Consider the following 18,130-nt stretch of genomic DNA (forward strand, 5'->3'; position numbering starts at 1 on the left):
CACACTTCACAATCACCACAGGGATATTAGACCAGGAACCAAAGGTAAGTAGAAGGATAAAAAGTGAAGCCAAACAGAAGTAGAAATCTAGGTGTATTAAATAGGAGTGAGGCTGCTGGTGGTGAGAAATATTAAGGAGGATGCTCAACAATACTTTGTATTCTTACCCATCAAGGCCACTGACTTTATGAAGCTTCCTTACCATTACTGGTTGAACTGTGGCCATTCATCCAGTCACCTGGTTCCAGCTCATTATAGTTATCATCGTAATCTTCACTGTACAGCTTACCCTCAGGTCCAGGATCCATGAAGCTCAAATGTGTGCAGCAAGATGTTGTCAAAAACTCTGACAATTTACCTGTTTGAATCCTGACAATTACAGGGCAAATAGAAAACAGAAAACCAGAGGAAATCCTTTAAAAACAACACATTTCAGTGAAAAAAAGGATACCTAGACTGGTTGGTTGTGGGACTCATAATGTTTATATAACAGTGTACATTTTGTAAATATGAAATTTCATAGCACTCCTAGGCATGGTGTAGTGTAGGTTAGGGTACTGTGTTAATAAAGACTACAGTTACGGGCTCACAATCTATCAGCAGATCAGTTTGTTCTCTTTCACTGTCATATACTATGTGGCTAATGATGTCAAATATCTGGCCAAAATTTCTACTGGCTGCAGAGAAGCTGGGTCAGAATGAAAATAAATCATCATAAATCTATTGCATTGTTTAAAAAAATTCTCAAAGATCATTTTTTAAAATTTAATTTTAATTTTTTCTTTTCCTTAGCATGTTTTTTTAAATTTAAATTCAAGTTAGTTAATATACTGTGTAGTCTTGGCTTCAGGAGTAGAACCCAGTGATTCATCTCTTACATATGACACCCAGTGCTCATCCCGAAAAGTGCCCTCCTTAACGCCCATCACCCATTTAGCCCACCTCCCCACCTCCCCTCCAGCAACTCTCAGTTTGTTCTCTATATTTAAGTCTCTCTTATGGTTTGCCTCCCTCTTCGTTTTTATCTTATTTTTCTTTCCCTTCCCCTATGATCATCTGCCGTGTTTTCCAAATTCCACATATGAGTGAAATCATAGGATAGCTGTCTTTCTCTGACTGACTTATTTTGCTTATCATAATACACTCTAGAGAGATCAAAGATCATTTTTAAAAAAATTTAATGTTTATTTATTTATTTGAGAGAGAGAAAGAGAGAGAGAGAGAGCAAGCTGGGAAGGGGCAGAGAGCGAGGGAGATATAAATCCCAAGCAGGCTCCGCACTGTCAGTACAGAGCCCAATGCAGGGCTAGAACTCATGAACCATGAGAATGTGACCTGAACTGAAACCAAGAGTTGGACGCTCAACTGACTGAGCCACCCAGGTACTCCTAAAGATCAAAAACCAGAGATGGTATTTGAAAATTTTATGAATTATAGAGAATTGTAGGTCATATCCTCCCCTGTCTACAAAACCAATTGTAAAACCCAAAGGGAAAGTCAGTAGTACTGATCTTTTAAAAAACACAACTTGGCACCTGCTGGGGCCGCCACCAACAACCTGTACATATTCTAGGACAAAATCAACTGAGGAAGCTAGTGTGAGTACTGGGTCTGATTGTTTTCTCAGAGAAAGGATGTTGTCCTCCTCTCCCTGAGGAGCAGTGATGCACTTACCACTTCCCTTCACAGACTGGAGGGGCTGGCCTTCTGCCTTCAGTGAAGTGAGTCACATATTGTTGCTCAAGCCAAAAACCCACTCAAAGCAGAATTGGTGGACAGTGCTCAATAAAGGCCATTACTCAAAATAGATTAAAAAATAAAAAAGAAGCCAGCTTGAAGGGGCTCCCAATGGCCAGACCTTGGATAATTTGAACACTGAAATGAGCAATGACAGGAATAGAGCATGGCATATTGAATAAAATAAAAATCAATGAATCTATGCTGACACTAATACTACAAAATAAAAGGGGATAAAGGGAAGCTCTTTTTAAAATTTCATTAAAATTTTTTTGAGAGAGTGAGAGAGTGTGTGCATACATGCATGAGCAAAAGAGGGGCAGAGGGATAGTGAGAGAACTGAGCATGGAGCCTGACACGGGGCTCGATCCCATGACTCTGGGATTATGACCTGAGCCAAAATCAAGAGTTGGCTGCTTAACCTACTGAATCATCCAGGCACCCCAGAAAGCTATTTTTTTAAACAGAAGGATTCTAATTAATATGCACAGAATGATAGAAACACAGAATTATCACTTTAAAACCCCAGTAATGACTAATTCAGCAGTGGAAGATAAGACGGGTTAAAGACTGTCATAGAAAGGATAGGGAGAAACTTAGCAGATACTGCTTTAACCAAATTGAAAGACATTCTGCAATATAACTGACCTTCCTTCTTCAAAACTGTGTTGAAACTGTCACTAAAGATCCACAAAAGGCTGGGGAATTATTCTAGACTAAAAGACATCAAGGAGATATAATAACTAAATGCTAATATGTGATCTTTGATTGGGTCCTAGAGTGGGAAAAAAGCTATGGGAAAAAACATTAGGATAATTGGGTAATTTTGAATATGGACTCTATATTAGATAATAGTACTGTATCAATATTAAATTTTGTAAGTGTGATGATTATATCTCAGCTATGTGTGAGAATACTCTTGTTCTTATAAGACAAAATGAAGTAGTTAGGGTTGAAGAGTTGTGATGTCTTTGGCTAACTCTAATACTTCAGCAAGTGTGTGTGTGTGTGTGTGTGTGTGTGTGTGTGTATGCACACATATATGTATGTGTGAGAGAGGGAGGAGGATATGGAAGAAGAGAAGAAGGGAGGGAGGAGCTAGAGGAGGGGAAGGAAGAGGAGGGAGAGAGTGTGTATGAATGAGACATATGTTAACAACAGGGAATCCTGAGGAAGGGTATATGGTGTTCAATAGTATTCTTATACATTTCTATAAGCATGAAAGTTTTCAAACTAAAAACTTAGGGAAAAGAAAAAAAGAAAAGCATCCATAATTAAACAGTTCAGTAACTTTTTTGCTTTTCAAAGAATAAGTTTTCTGGTCCACTGAATTAATGAGGTTTGGGCAAATTTCCAGCCCTTCTCTATAACATTAGACTCTTTGATTTGATCTATCAAAAATAAGTTCCTCTAAATAGGATGGGACTATATTGTTAAACACACAGAGAAATGCATCACAAGTCTACCATAACTATAGCCAGCTTCCAAATTTCATTTCATTTCACTAAAGAGCGTGCAGAGGTCACTTACCTTGCTCCACCAAAATAGCCATCCTGCATTTTTCGGAGTGCTGCTAGGATACTTGAATTCAAGCTGGTTCCATCTTCATCTTGAAATGAAGAGAATTTTAAAACAATCTTAGTTTTAAAAAAATCTTAGAATTTTAAAACAATCAAAGTGTTAACTTTGAAATAAGGGGTCTCTTTCAATTATTTCAAACCAACATTCTGGTGGTAATGGTACAAATGAGACATTCCTCACTGTCTACCCTGTATTTCAACAATTGATCTGACAGCGAACAACACTGTAGATGATTACCAATAGACAGAGTTTCTCAAAGACTGTACCTTATTTATCATAAGCACTTAGCACAGTGCCTGATGGCAGACTACTTAATGGATACTGAAAACTGACAATAAAAACAGCAACCATTTGTTTAATGTTATGTGCCATGCACTGTGCTAAAATATTTTATATATTATCTCATGTAAGGAGCCTTAGCTTGTGTGTGTGTGTGTGTGTGTGTGTGTAGGCATAGAAAATAAAGAAGGCTAATAATTATCCGACTTTATGTGAAGGGGATCGATCATACTACACATACTCTTTTGTGATCTACTTTTTTCTAACTTATCCCTTGTAAAAGCTATATAAGATTCCATAGCAGACATTTAAACTGTTTAATTATAAGCAACACTGTGATGATCTTCGTACCTACATCTTTATGCTCTTATTCTGTGATTTCCTTAGGATTAATTCTAATAAGTAAAACTGTTAGGACAAAGGGAATACTTGCTAACAGACTGTCAAATTGCCCACTAAAAAGGTTGTACCAGTTATATTTACACCATCAGTATAGAAAGCGACTGTTTCCCCACATCTTTAATAATCATCTTTTTAATCTTTGCTTATCTGCTACTTTAAAGAAACAGTTTTATTACTAGTAATATTGGGCATGTTTTCATGTATATACTGGCTATTTGTATTTCTTTTATGATTTGCCTGTTCATGTCCTTTTTCCATGTTTCTATTAAGTAGTTTATCTTTTTGTTAATTGACTTTCAAGGGTTCTTTATGTTTTATGAGTATTACCCTTTATCATATGTATGAAAAATACGTTACCTACTTTGTTATTTGTCTTTCAACCTCAAACACAGTTCATTTTTATATAAAAGATTTGTTTAAATTTTCATGTTTTTGAATTTGCCAATTTTTCCTTTTCTGTGTCTTGCAAAGGACAGTTTTCTTCAGCTCAAGATCACAAAAACATTCTCCCATGTTTCCTTTTAATATTTTATAGGTTTATTTATTTTTGCTTAGATTTTTAATCTATTTAGAATTCAGTTTTGCATAAAGTGGAAAGTAGCAGGCCTAAATGAATGATTTTCCTAGATGTATTTATATTCTTTTTTCTCACGTTTTTATTTTAATTCCAGTTAGTTAACATACAGTGTAATATTAGTTTCAGGTGTAGAATTTAGTGATTCATCACTTACATATAACACCTAGTGCTCATCACTACAAGTGCCTTCCTTAGTCCCCATCACCTGTTTAACCCATCCTCCTGCCCACCTCCCTTCTGGTAACCATAGGTTCATTTTGTATAGTTAAGAGTGTGTTTCTTGGTTTTCCTTTCTCCCTGCAACCCTTCCATGTTCATTTGTTTCTAAAATTCCACATATGCATGAGATCATATGGTATTTGTCTTTCTCTAATTTTTCTTAGCATAATACTCTCTAGCCCCAACCATGTCATTGCAAATGGCAAGATTTCATTCTTTTTTTTATGGATGAGTAATAGTCCATTGCATGCATGTATATACACACACACCACTTCCTTATCCATTCAGCAGCTGATGGACATTTGGGCTCTTTTCATAATTTGGCTGTTGTTGATAACGTTCTTTTGCCTCTATTTGGATTGTACTCTTTATCATTATTTTAATTATGATGGATCTGTCTTCTCTTATTGTTTTTAGTTTTAAAAAAACCTGGTTATTATTGTACATTTTCTATTCCATATGAAATTTATTTATTTTTTTTAGTTTTTTATCTTGAGAGAGAGTGAGCAACTGGGGGAAGGTCAGAGAGAGAGGGAGAGAAAGAAAATCCCTAGCAGACTCTGTGCTGTCAGTGCAGAGCCTGGGCTCGATCTTAGGAATCATGAGATCATGACCTGAGCTGAAATCAAGAGTCAGAGGCTCAACTAACTCTCAATATTAACTATTTTTATCTAGCAACAGGGTATCTCTCTAGTAATTAAAGTATCTTTTTATGCTCTTCATTAGTTTTATAATTTTCTCATATGATTCTATGCATGTTTCTTATTCAGCTTATTCTTATATGATTTACTTTTCTAGAAAATTTGTTAATTTTATCTAGATTTACAAAATTAAACTTGGTATTCTTTTATAATTTTATTATTTTTATAACTATTTTTCTATTTATGTGAAGCATGGTTAAAAATTATTGGTACACTTTGGAAATTCAGTGGCACAAGATACACTACCATAGCTTGAGAGACATTACATGGCTAAAACAAAGGAAATAAGGGGGAAAAAATCCCATTTCAAACACTGCATTATGTAATTGTACCTGCCCAAATGGACCATTTATAAATATTAGGTCAATAAACTGCTAACATCCATTAAAAGGCAGCTTTATTACTAAAATGCAAGAATTTGAAAGATTGGTATCTAAACAAGAAAAGACAAAAATGAACTGGAATGAAAACCTAGATATCATATCTAAAATCAGGCTTTTTGTTTGGGCCTTCGTACACTTCTCTCCCTCTACCACATTCTTCTGGAGTTCCAGGCCTCATTCCTTGAGGACCCTGCACACCCACAGGTCTCATATCTCTCTGCCCAAAATGCTTAGTACATATGTTACTTCCCACCATGGAATGACTCACGGTTGCTGGTGGAACTCCAGAATTAGCTTCATAACCTATGCCACCACCACCACCTAGAGGTAGAAATTTCTGGCCTCCTAAACCATAGGGCTCTGCCATGTTCTTTGCCCTTCTACCATCCATTCTTATGTCTCTTTCTCTTGGATCCCTCTACCCATCTGCTATAACTTTACTCTCTTTGATGTCTCATTTATTCTTCCATCTCACATTGACCAGTCTTCATCTCTTTTCCCTTCTACATCATTCTCTGTTGCCTTACTTGCATTTCTTTGTTTCTTCATTTCTTGATTGTGAAGTTCTTCCATGTGTCTTAATTCCTCCTAGTGTCCCATCAGATTTTCATGCAAAATATTTGCTTGATACTCACGATAGGCTCTTCCATTTCACTTTTCAATTTGTCTTGCATATCTTTCATGTTTTTATTGATTTGTTTCCTTTGATGTTTTTCCATTTTATTCAAGAGCTTCCATTGCTGAAAATATTCATACTCAAATGTGCCATACTAGGCAAAATGAGTAGGGGTTTCTTTCTCATTTTAATACACTGAATTCTTCTGTGTGAGTTCTTCAGGAAGACCATCTTCATCATCTAATTGTTTGGGTGGTTCCACAATGACTGGACAAGGAGTTGTCAGTAAGAAAAACACTCTCACTGCATCTTTCATATGCTATTCTTGCTGCTGGTTTAGAAGCAAATTCAACAATGCCTTTCCCTGCAGGTTTTCTGTGATCATCCACAATTACAACAGCCCTTTCAATAGGACCAAACTGGCAAAAGACTTCTTCCAACAGTTCATTGGAAACATAAGATTAAAATTCTGAATGGAAAGAGCAGCACATATGGCAAAGTGAACTCAAAGCTGGGTTGAAAACTCTCATGGGTTTATCATAAAATTCAGCTTTGGCAATTTTAGCCAATGCTCTAGATTCAAGTTTAATAAGTCTAAATCCTTTCTTTCTCCTGGTTCTCCCTATTTAGTCTTTTGAATTCATCCTCCATGATACCTGTAGATAGATTCCCAGCAAACAACCAACAATGCTGAGGGTAAGTTTTCTCTCCATGCCTCCTCAAGAGAGATAAGTTGGCTTTAAACTCCTCCAAGTGGGATATCTCCTTGCTGCAGCCACCAGGCCTACTGGATGGGGGATCCTGGTGGTGCTGCTGTTGGTAGGATGAGTAGTGCTGCTAGCCTCTCCAGGGCTCTCTGCCACCTCAGTGGGCCGTACATAGGCCCATGTTACCACAGGGCTTAGGCCTGTCTGCACTTCGCCACCTTTGAGGCAGCTTGTGGGTGGAGGCGGTGGATGCCCAGCCTGAGGGAATAGTGATGACCCTGCTGCTTGACAACATGGTTGGGGGCACCCAAGGGAGCACTGAAGTGACAGGTGGCAGGAGGGTGTGGGTGGGGCCCAACCCTGTGGGGGCCCAAGAGGTTGGGAAAGTGGTGAGTAGTGCTAAGCTGGAGGCTGGTGGAGCATTGCCTACTCTGAGAGCTGGGCCAGGTCCCTGAGGCACAGTGGGCTTGGACAAGTCCTGTGGTGGCAGCAGAAGTTGCTGCGGTGATAGTGGCCTCAGTGGTGGCTGCTGCTACTGCTATGGTGGGATTGGGGGCTTGGTGCCACCCTGGTCCAGGCTGGGCTCCAAAGATCTACAGTTCTGACTGAGGCCCAGGCAATGCAGCGGAGAGTGGAAGTTGTGGAGGCCACCGTGGCCACCATTTCCTCTACAACAGTGGAAGCTGCAACTGGTACTGCTATAGTTCTGGAATTGATCACAAGAAATGTCTGTGATCAAGGGGCAGTTGAGGGGGAAGCAGAGAAGATACTCAGGAAATGTGGAAGCCACCTTGCTTTGCACAAGATGTCAGATGACACAGGTCTCTTTTATAATTTTAAAGGTCTTCTCCATTTTTCTTGCTATATCCCCTTTCTCATTCCTAATGTTGTTCTTATTATCTGTTTTCTCTCTTTACTCTGAAGTCTATTTTACCAGATATTAATGTAGCCACTTCTGATTTTTTAAGATTAATTTTACATAGTGTATCTTTTCCCGTTTTAAATTTTCATTTCAATCTACCTATATTTTTATATGAGTGAATTTCATGAAGACAGCATACATGTGGGTTATTTAAAAAATCTACTCTGTCAACCTCAGTCTTTTAATTAGTGTACTTAGGCTATTTACAGTTAATGTAATTAATGATATGGTTAAACCTACTATTTTCATTATTGTTTTCTGTTTGTTCCTCTGTTCTTCATTTCCTTATTTTCTTCTTCCTGGCTTCTTTAAAAATTTTTTTTTTATTTTATATTTGAGAGAGAGAGAGAAAGAGAAAGAGAGAGATCAGGGGAGGGGCAGAGAGACAGAGACAGAATCTGAAGCAGGCTCCAGACTCTGAGCTGTGATCACAGAACCCGATGCGGGGCTCAAACCTATGAACCGTGAGATCATGACCTGAACTGAAGTTAGACGCTTAACCAAGAAGAGGCGCCCCTCTTCTTCTTGGCTTCTAAAATATATAACAAGAATTTCATTTTGATTTATATATACTGTTTTTGACTGTATCTCCTTGTATAGATTTCTTAGTGGTTACTCTAGTTATTACATTACACATACAAAATGGATTATACATATATCACTGATATTAATGTCAACATTTTACTAGTTAGAGTGATGAGTAGAAACCTTACCTCTCTTTCAGCCATTTACCTTTCCCCCATTTATCATGTAAGATAAGATTTTAAGATTTCCTCTACACACTTTGAGAACCACATCAAACTTTAGAAAACTAAAGTTTTCTAACATCTATTGTATTTACCCATATTCTTAATCTTTCCACTGTTTTTTCTTTTTTGATGTTCCAACATTCCATCTTGTATTCCCTTTTCATTTCAAGAACTTCCTTTAAGCCATTCTTTCAGGGCCGATCTCCAGCAGACAAATTTCATTTAGCTTTCCTTCATCTGAGAATATCTTTTACCTGCTTTATTATTGAAGTACAATTTTGCTGGATACAGAATTCTGTTTATAATTTTGAGCACTTGAAAAATGTTGCACCAGTTCCCTCTGTCCAGAGTTTTTAATGAGAAATTTGATGTCATTCTAATTGTTTTTCCCATAGGCAAGGTATCATTTCTCTCATTGCTTTCTAGATTTTTTTCTTTTTCTTTAATTTTCAGGAGTTGATTACTACTCTGTGTTTTGGCATGGGTTTCTTTGGGTTTATCCTGTTTGGGACTTTCTCATCTGTTTGAATCTATAGGTTTATACCTTTTGCAAAATTTTCAGCCATTATTAGTTGGAATATTCTTTTTTTCAGTCCCATACTTTTTCCTCTACTTCTAGGACTCTTATTATGTGAATGGTAGATCTTTTGGTATTAGTCCCACGGGTCCCATAGGCTCTGCTCATAGCTTTTCAGTCTATTTTTTACTCTTGTTCACAATGGGTCATTTCTATACTTCTATCTCCAAGTTCACTCTATCATCTCTATTCTGCTATTGAGCCTATCTAGTGAGTTTTTGACTTCAGTTATTGTAGTTTTCAGTTCTAAACCTTTCATTTGGTTCTTTATATCTTCAATTTCTTTTCTTTTTTAAAGTTTATTTTGAGAGAGAGAGAGAAGTTTATTTAGAGGATTTTTTTAATGTTTATTTTTGAGAGAGGGAGAGAGACAGAGCATGAGCAGGGGAGAGGCAGAGAGAGGGAGTCACAGAATCCAAAGCAGGCTCCAGGCTCCGAGCTGTCAGCATGGAGCCTGATGCGGGGCTTGAACCCACAGATGGTGGGCTGTGAGATCATGACCTGAGCTGACGTTGGACGCTCAACTGACTGAGCCACCAGGTGCCCTGAAAAAGTTTATTTATTTTGAGAGAAAGAGAGAGAGAGAGCAAGTGGGGAGTGGAAGAGAGAGAGAGAGAGAGGGAGAGAGAGAGAATCTCCAACAGCCTCCATGCTGTCAGTATGGAGCCTGACATGGGGCTCGATCCCACAAACTGTGAGATCATGACCTGAGCCAAAATCAAGAGTTGGACACTTACCTGACTGAGCCACCCAGGTGCCCCTATATCTTCAATTTCCTTGCTGAATATTTTGATTTCTTTGCTGAGTCTTCACACCTTCAAATTTCAAGTGTGGTCATAATTTCTTGTTAAAATACTTTTATGATGACTGAATTAAAATCTTTGTCACAATTCCAACATCTTTGTTATCTTGGGATTGGTGCCTGCTGATCAATTTTTCTTATTGAAGTTCAGATTTTCCTGGATATTGGTATAAGTGATTTCTATTGTATTCTGGAAATATGGGGTATCATCTTAGGAGACTTTGGATCTTACTGAATCTTCTGATTCAGCAGGCCTTTTCTGACAGTGTGGCAGGGAAGGGAGCACTGCCTTGTTACTGCTAGTGGGTATGGAAGGAAGTTCCTCTACTGTTGGGCAGGGATGAAAGTCTGAGCTCCCCACTAGTGCTTCTCAGATACTACCCCTAAGGAAGAAAAAAGGTGCTTCTTTACAGCTATGTGAAGGTAGAAGTCTAGGGTCCCCACTCAGCTTTTGCTTATAGGAGTGGGAATGGGGCTGCAGTTTTTTCTGCGGTGTTTGGCTAGAGTAGAACAGTTACTGTCTGGAAGTGTTCTGTCTGGCTAGGCTGCCCCTCTCCTGTTACTCTGGATAGAAGGAAAAGGGTTTTCTTGGGCTTTAAAAATCTGCACCCATTTGTGTTTCTGGGATAAAAACTTCTCCAGCATCCAGTTGAGAATATACAAGACAGAAGGAAAACCCAGTATATTCACTGCTGTGTCATTTCTCAGGTGCAAAGTCCATAGCCTGTCTCCCTTCTTTTTTCTGACTTTCAGAATTTTCTTAAGCTTGTTTTATAGATAGTGTCCAGGCATTTTTACTGTACTTAGCAGGAGGAATAGGGAGATGTGTATCTACTCCATTTTGTCTGGAAACTAGAACTTTTTTTTCTTTCCAAAATAAAAGTATTTAAGGATATGAAAATTTCCAAATAGGACTCTGGCCAAATCTCTTATGTTTTGATAAGTAGTAGTATCACTTTTTACTTTAGAGCACAATCTAATTTCAGAGTTGGTGTCCTGTTTAATCTAAGAATTATTTGTAAAATTTAACTCTTTCATGGTCAATTTTTTTTTACACTTGTATTATTAGTTTTATGTCATATTCTGACAATATCATCTGTATGACTTCTACTTTTTAAAAAATAAACATTCTTTGTGTATTCTCTTTGGGTATAGTTTTATATGTACCCATAAATACAAAAATCAGGTTTGTTAATCTTCCTATATCTTTAATTATTGTTTTATAATCGATCTGTGACATTCTGATAGAGGTATGTTATAGTGCCCCACCATGATTATACAATGGTTTTATCATATTGTCCTTAGTTTTCCTAAATATCTGCTTTATACATTTCACTGATACTATTCAGTAGATAAAAGTTTATAACTGCTATATCATCTTGTTATACTGATCTTGTTATACTGTAACTCTCTTTTTGAGTATAGTTGACACAATGTTACATTAGTGTCATGTGTACAACTTAGTGATTTGGCAAGTTTATACATTATGCTATGTTCACCACAAGTGTAGCTACCATCTGTCCCATTATGTCCCTATTACAATGTCACTGACTGTATTCCTTATGCTATGCCTTTTAGTCACCCCATAACTGGAAGCCTGCATCTCCCTCTCCCCTTTACCTATTTTGTCCAATCTCCCAAGCCCCTCTCCTCTGGCAACCATTAGTTTGTTCTCTGTATTATAGAGAGGGTGTTTGTGATTTTCTGATTTTGCTTTTTGTCTGTGTAACTCTTATCAATATAAATATCCTTCCTGTCCCTTTTACTAACTTGTACCTTGAATTATATTTACTATTTTTGATATTAATGTTGCCACCATGGATTTCTTTTTGTTAGCTTTACATGATTTATCTTTATATACTCCTTCATTTTCCATTTTTCTATATAATCTGATCTTAGGGATATCTTTTGTGAGTAGCATCTAGCTGGATTTTGCTCTTTTATGTAATCTGGAAATCTTTATCTTTAACATTATAATTTAATTAATTCACATTTTAATGTGATCACCAGTACATTCATTATCATTTCACCAGCACAAAATTTTCACTGACAAAAACACACAGCTGTTGGTAATGTAGGCTTTGTGGACTAACAGACCTGCTGGACTCTCTCATAAGCACTGTGACTATGGAAAATGAGTCACCTTCCTCATCTGTAAAATGGGGCTATTAATATTACCTACCTGAATAGGATTCTTATAGAGATTTCAAAATAATGCATTGAAAGCACTTAGTTCTGTGCCTAGCATAGAGAAAATGTTCAATAAACATTGCAGTTATTACTCCTATTGTTACTGCTGTTTTTGTTCTGTGACCAAGTACCACCTACCAAAACTTTGTGATTCAAATGCAGATCTTTAATGTTATTCTTCTTCCCAAGCTATGGCTGTGTATCTCACCCCAACTATTGGATATTTCATTTTTGAAATCTTTTATCACCACAAATTCAACATGTCCCTTTACAACTGGCATCTTCCTATGGAATTCCTCTGCTTCTGTCGATGGTAGCATTATTTACCTAGCCTCTAAATCTTGGCATCATCTTGATTCATATCTCATATCTAGTTAGCCAACATCTGACTTACAGGTGTTGTTTAAAATGACTCTTGTATTCTCTCCCACTCTATTGTAATTACCACCAATCCAATGTATCGTCTCATCATCTCATACCTTGATTAGTTTCTTTGATATCAAATTCTCCTCGCTATAATATATACTGTCATCAAATCCATATTCTGTAAACATCACTTTCATCGTGTCACTTCTTGCTCAAAAACTGTTGATAATTTCAGACTTCTGAGAAACTCTAGTTAAATATCTCTGCTTATTTTCATTGTCTTCATAATCTGGCCCCACATTACTTATCCAGTTTTGTTGATAATTGTACTCTAACACACAAAGCCACTCTATGCATGTTGGCCTCTCTATCACCCACTCACAAGTCAAGCTCAGAGAAAATGGTGGTGTAGGAGGACGCTGGGTTCACCTTGTCCTGCTGACTGCTTAGATTCCACCCACATTGGCCTAAATAACCCAGAAAATTGCCGGAAGACTAGTAGAACAGACTCTCCGGGGCCAAGCATAGACAAGAGGCCCACGGAAGTGGGTACGAAGGGTGGAGAGGCAGTGCATGCTACACGGACTAGTGGGAGGGAGCCAGGGCAGTGGAGGGGCAGCCCACCAGGCGCGGAGGAGCCCCTGAAGTCTGGCTTGCATAAGTGGAGGGGCCAGACTGCGTGTGTTCTGACAGCCAGCGGGACTTAACATCCGGAATGTTAAAAGTCAACAGCTCTGCTCTCGAAGAGCAGGGAGGACTAGAGGACACCGGGAGGGAGAGTTGTTGAGCCCCAGATGGACAGAGCTTGGCAGGGGAACAAAGGCACTGGCAAGAGACATTTCCCTCTCCCAACCCCAGCCAAAATTCCAAATGGAACCAGTTCCCATCACCGATCTTCCTTGCACCACGCAAATGCCCAACACTGTACTTCTGTGGACCCATCCCTCCGTTGGGTCTGCCTCCCTCCCGGTGCTGCAGGGCCCCTCCTGCAGGGGACCACCAAGGGCAAAGCGAGCTAAGCCTTCCCCTTCCATCCCTGTGCACCTTGCGGATCCGCCCTGGCTAATAAGCCTTTGGCCAGATCCCATTGAAGCAGCACTGCAAGCCTGGCAGTATGCAAGCAGCCCAGAGAGGGGCCACACCACTCCACAGTGAGTCCTGCCCCTGGGAGAGGGGAAGATAAAGTACACACCAGTCTGACTGTGGCCCCAGCGGTGGGCTGGGGTCAGACATCAGGTCTGACTGCGACCCTGCCCACCAACACAAGTTACTCTGGACAGCACAGGGGAAGTGCCCTGCAGTTTGTAGCTACTGCAGAGACTAACCAAAATGATGAAATGAAGAATTCTTCTCAAAAGAAACTCCAGGAAGTAGTGACAGCTAATGAATTGGTCAAAACCAATTTAAGCAATATAATGGAAGAAGAATTTAGAATAATTGTCGTAAAATTAATCGCAGGGCTTGAAAAAAGTATAGAGGACAGCAGAGAATCTATTGTTATAGAGAACAAAGGACTAAAAAATAGTCATGAGGAATTTAAAAACGCTATAAGTGAGATGCAAAATAAAATGGGGGTGGCCATAGCACGGATTGAAGAGGCAGAGGAGAGAATAGGTGAATTAGAAGATAAAATTATGGAAAAAGAGGAAGCTGAAAAAAAGAGAGATAAAACAATCTAGGAGTATGAGGGGAGAATTAGAGAACTAAGGGATGCAATCAAACGGAACAATATCCGTATCATAGGAATTCCAGAAGAAGAAGAGAGAGTAGAGAGGAGCCAAGATGGCAGAACAGCATGGAAGCTTTTTGTGTGTCTTGTGTCCATGAAATACAGCCAGACCAACACTAAACCATCCTACACACATAGAAAACTGATTGGAGGATTAACACAACAATCTGCACAACCTGAACCACAGAATTCAACAGGTATGCGGTGCAGGGAGGTAAATTTGGGGAGCAAGAAGCTGTGAAAGGTAGGAAACTGCTTTTATGGGCAGAAAGAGGATGGAGACTCGGGGGGGGGGGGAATACAGGAAACGCACCCCTCCCCAAAAGCAGCTGGAGAGAAAGTGGAAAATTGGAAACAGCCACAGGGACTAAATTAAAAAGGGAGAAAGGAGAAAGAAGATGGTTTAAATTCCATTAAGACTGTAAACAAGGGGAGCTCAAAGGCTGCAAGTCCACAGCTCGATACCTGGCGGTGCTCTGGTGGGAAGGGCGAATCCCCAGGAACAGAGTGGGGTCTGGGAGGTTCCTGGGCCACACGGGGAAAAACGGTTCCACTGCTGGAAGGACATTTGGTAGAGACTGTTGAAGTCACCTGGTCCCAGCAGACCCCAAAAGGCGGCCACATTCACTGGTGCTGGGGTAAGGTCGTTAAGGGTGAAGCCTGGTGTCAGACGTGTGTTGTGATTTTCCATAAACCCTGAAACGCTGCTGCTACACTGTCTCGCGAACTTTTTCTAGGGTGGGCTGGCACCTGGCTGCAGTCTCGGGGCACCGCCAACAACAGGGTTCAGCGGGCATTCCTGGGTACAGCCGATATTCAGCCATTGCTCGGTGAGACCCTCACCCAGAGGGGCATAACGGGTCAAAGTTGCAGTTCTTCAGAAGTAAGTGGCCAGGGAAAACAGCCACATCTGAGACAAAACTTGGGAGAGAGGTACTGCCTGGGGCCTGGTCATGGAGAGTGAAAAAGCAGGGAGTGGACAAGAGCTGAAGACAGAGGACGGGTGCACAATTGCTGATCCAGGAGAACAGACTGGGTAGCTGGTGGCGCCATTATCACTGCTCCTGTGCATGCACATAGGCACCTACAAGCGCCACAACAATCCACCCCAGTAGGCTAGCAGCGCCATCTAGTAGAGAGCGGAGCTGTTACACAGCCCCGCCCAACTGGGCCAACTTCGCTCTTCAAGAACACAAGTCTCACCGCCGGCTTAGTTTATGGACAATAAAGAGCTACATAGATTGACTTGTAGGGGAAAATGAAGCAATTTTAGTCCTACTTCAATCTGTTAGCAGGTTCACCTATTCAATTTTCTTTCTTTTTTTCCTTTTTCTCTTTTACAATTCTTTTCTTTTTCTTGAATACAGAAAGAGAAAAAATTCATTTTTACTCTCAATTTTTATTAAAAATACCTTTTTTAATTTTTATTACTATATTCTTTACTTTTGTGTAAATTTTTTTCAAATTCTACTTTACTTCCATCATTTTATTTTAGTCTACTTCAGTGTATTCACCTTTTCAAATTTTCAAATAATTTCCTTTTTTTCTCTTTTTTGTTTCTTTTTCTTAAATGCAGAAAGAGAAAAACTTCATTTGTACTTTCAATTTCTATCAAAAATATTTTTATTTAATTTTTATTACTACATTTTTGCTTCTATGTAATTTTTTCAAATTTTATTTTACTTCCATCATTTTATTTTAGTCTACTACAGTGTATTCACTTTTTCAAATTTTCAAATTATTTCTTTTTTCCTTTTTTTCTCTTTTTTCTCTTTTTCGTTTCTTTTTTCTTAAATACAGAAAATGAAAAAATTCATATTTATTTTTAATTTTTATTAAAAATATTTTTCTTTAATTTTTTTCTACTATATTCTTTATACTATACTGTAAAGTATAGTATAGTATACTATACTATATTCTTTCTACTATATTCTTTTTGTGTATATTTTTTCAAATTCTATTTTACCCCCAACATCTCATTTCAGTCTACTTCAGTGTATTCATTTTTTCAAATTCTCAAGTGATTTCCTTTTTTTTCTCCCCCCCTTTTTTTCTCTAATCTGTCAAACTACTTTCAACACCCAGACCAAAACACACCTAGGATATAGCATTATCTATTCGATTTGTGTGTGTGTGTTCTTAATTTTTAATTTTAATATTTTTTTAATTTTAATTTTTTTAATTTCAAATTTTATATCTCATTAATTCCTTTCCTCCCTTCAAAACGACAAAACGAAGGACTTCACCCCAAAAGAAAGAGCACGAAGAAACGACAGCCAGGGATTTAACCAACACAGATACAAGCAAGATGTCTGAACCAGAATTTAGAATCATGATAATAAGAATACTAGCTGGAGTCAAAAATAGATTAGAATCCCTTATGCAGAGATAAAAGAGGTAAAAAACAACCAGAATGAAATTAAAAATGCTATAACTGAGCTTTAATCATGGATGGATGCAGTGGCGGCATGGATGGGTGCAGCAGTGGCAAGGATGGACGAGGGAGAACAGAGAATCAGTGGTACAGAGGACAAACTTATAGAGAATAACAAAGCAGAAAAAAGAGGGAGATTATGGCAAAACAGCACGATTTAAGAATTAGAGAAATCAGTGACTCATTAAAAAGGAGCAAAATCAGAATCATAGGGGTCCCAGAACAGGAAGAGAGAGAAATAGGGTTAGAAGGGTTATGTGAGCAAATAATGGCAGAAAACTTTCCTAACATGGGGAAAGACACAGACATCAAAATCCAGGGAGCACAGAAGACCCCCACTAGATTCAACAAAAATCAACCATCAACAAGGCATATCATAGTCAAATTCACAAAATACTCAGGCAAGGAGAGAATCATGAAAGAAAAAAGGGAAAAAAAGTCCCTAACATACAAGGGAAGACAGATCAGGTTTTCAGCAGACCTATCCACAGAAACCTGACAGGCCAGAAAGGAGTGGCAGGATATATTCAGCGTGCTGAATCAGAAAAATATGCAGCCAAGAATTCTTTATCCAGCAAGACTGTCATTCAAAATAGAAGGAGAGATAAAAAGTTTCCCAGAGAAAGAAAAATTAAAGGAGTTTGTGACCACTAAACCAGCCCTGCAAAAAATTTTAAGGGGGACTTTCTAAGGGGAGAAAAGATGAAAAAAAATAAATACCAAAAGCAACAAATATTACAAAGGACCAGAGAACACCACCAGAAACTCCAACTCTACAAACATCATAATGGCAATAAATTGATATCTTTCACTACACACTCTAAATGTAAATGGACTCAGTGCTCCAATCAGAAGACATAGGGTAACAGAATGGATAAGAAAACAAGATGAATCTATATGCTGTTTACAAGGGACCCACTTTAGACCTAAAGACACCTTCGGATTGAAAATAAGGGGATGGAGAACCATCTATCATGCTAATGGTCAACCAAAGAAAGTCGGAGTAGCCATACATATATCAGAAAATCTAGACTTTAAAATAAAGACTCTATCAAGACATGCAGAAGGGCATTATACCATGATCAAGGGGTCTATCCACCAAGAAGACCTAACAATTGTAAACATTTATGCGCCAAATGTGGAGCACCCAAATATGCAC

The 18,130-nt window shown here is 38.5% G+C and overlaps 1 protein-coding gene and 1 pseudogene across 2 annotated transcripts in view; both read right to left on the reverse strand.

The window, feature by feature from the left end:
• Positions 1–18,130, reverse strand: part of PHKA1 (phosphorylase kinase regulatory subunit alpha 1) — a 155,457-nt gene that overhangs the window by 38,006 nt on the left and 99,321 nt on the right. For both annotated transcript variants that reach the window (XM_049643979.1, XM_049643980.1), the window contains exons 17-18: positions 3,268–3,346; positions 203–369 (exon numbers count right to left, since the gene is read on the reverse strand). In XM_049643979.1, the coding sequence (XP_049499936.1) occupies positions 203–369; positions 3,268–3,346 (246 nt within the window). The remainder of the gene's footprint in view (positions 1–202; positions 370–3,267; positions 3,347–18,130) is intronic.
• On the reverse strand, positions 3,954–7,359 carry LOC125931760 (splicing factor, proline- and glutamine-rich-like; annotated as a pseudogene).

The sequence above is a fragment of the Panthera uncia genome, chromosome X (assembly GCF_023721935.1).
Source record: "Panthera uncia isolate 11264 chromosome X, Puncia_PCG_1.0, whole genome shotgun sequence".
Classification (NCBI taxonomy): Eukaryota; Metazoa; Chordata; class Mammalia; order Carnivora; family Felidae; genus Panthera; species Panthera uncia.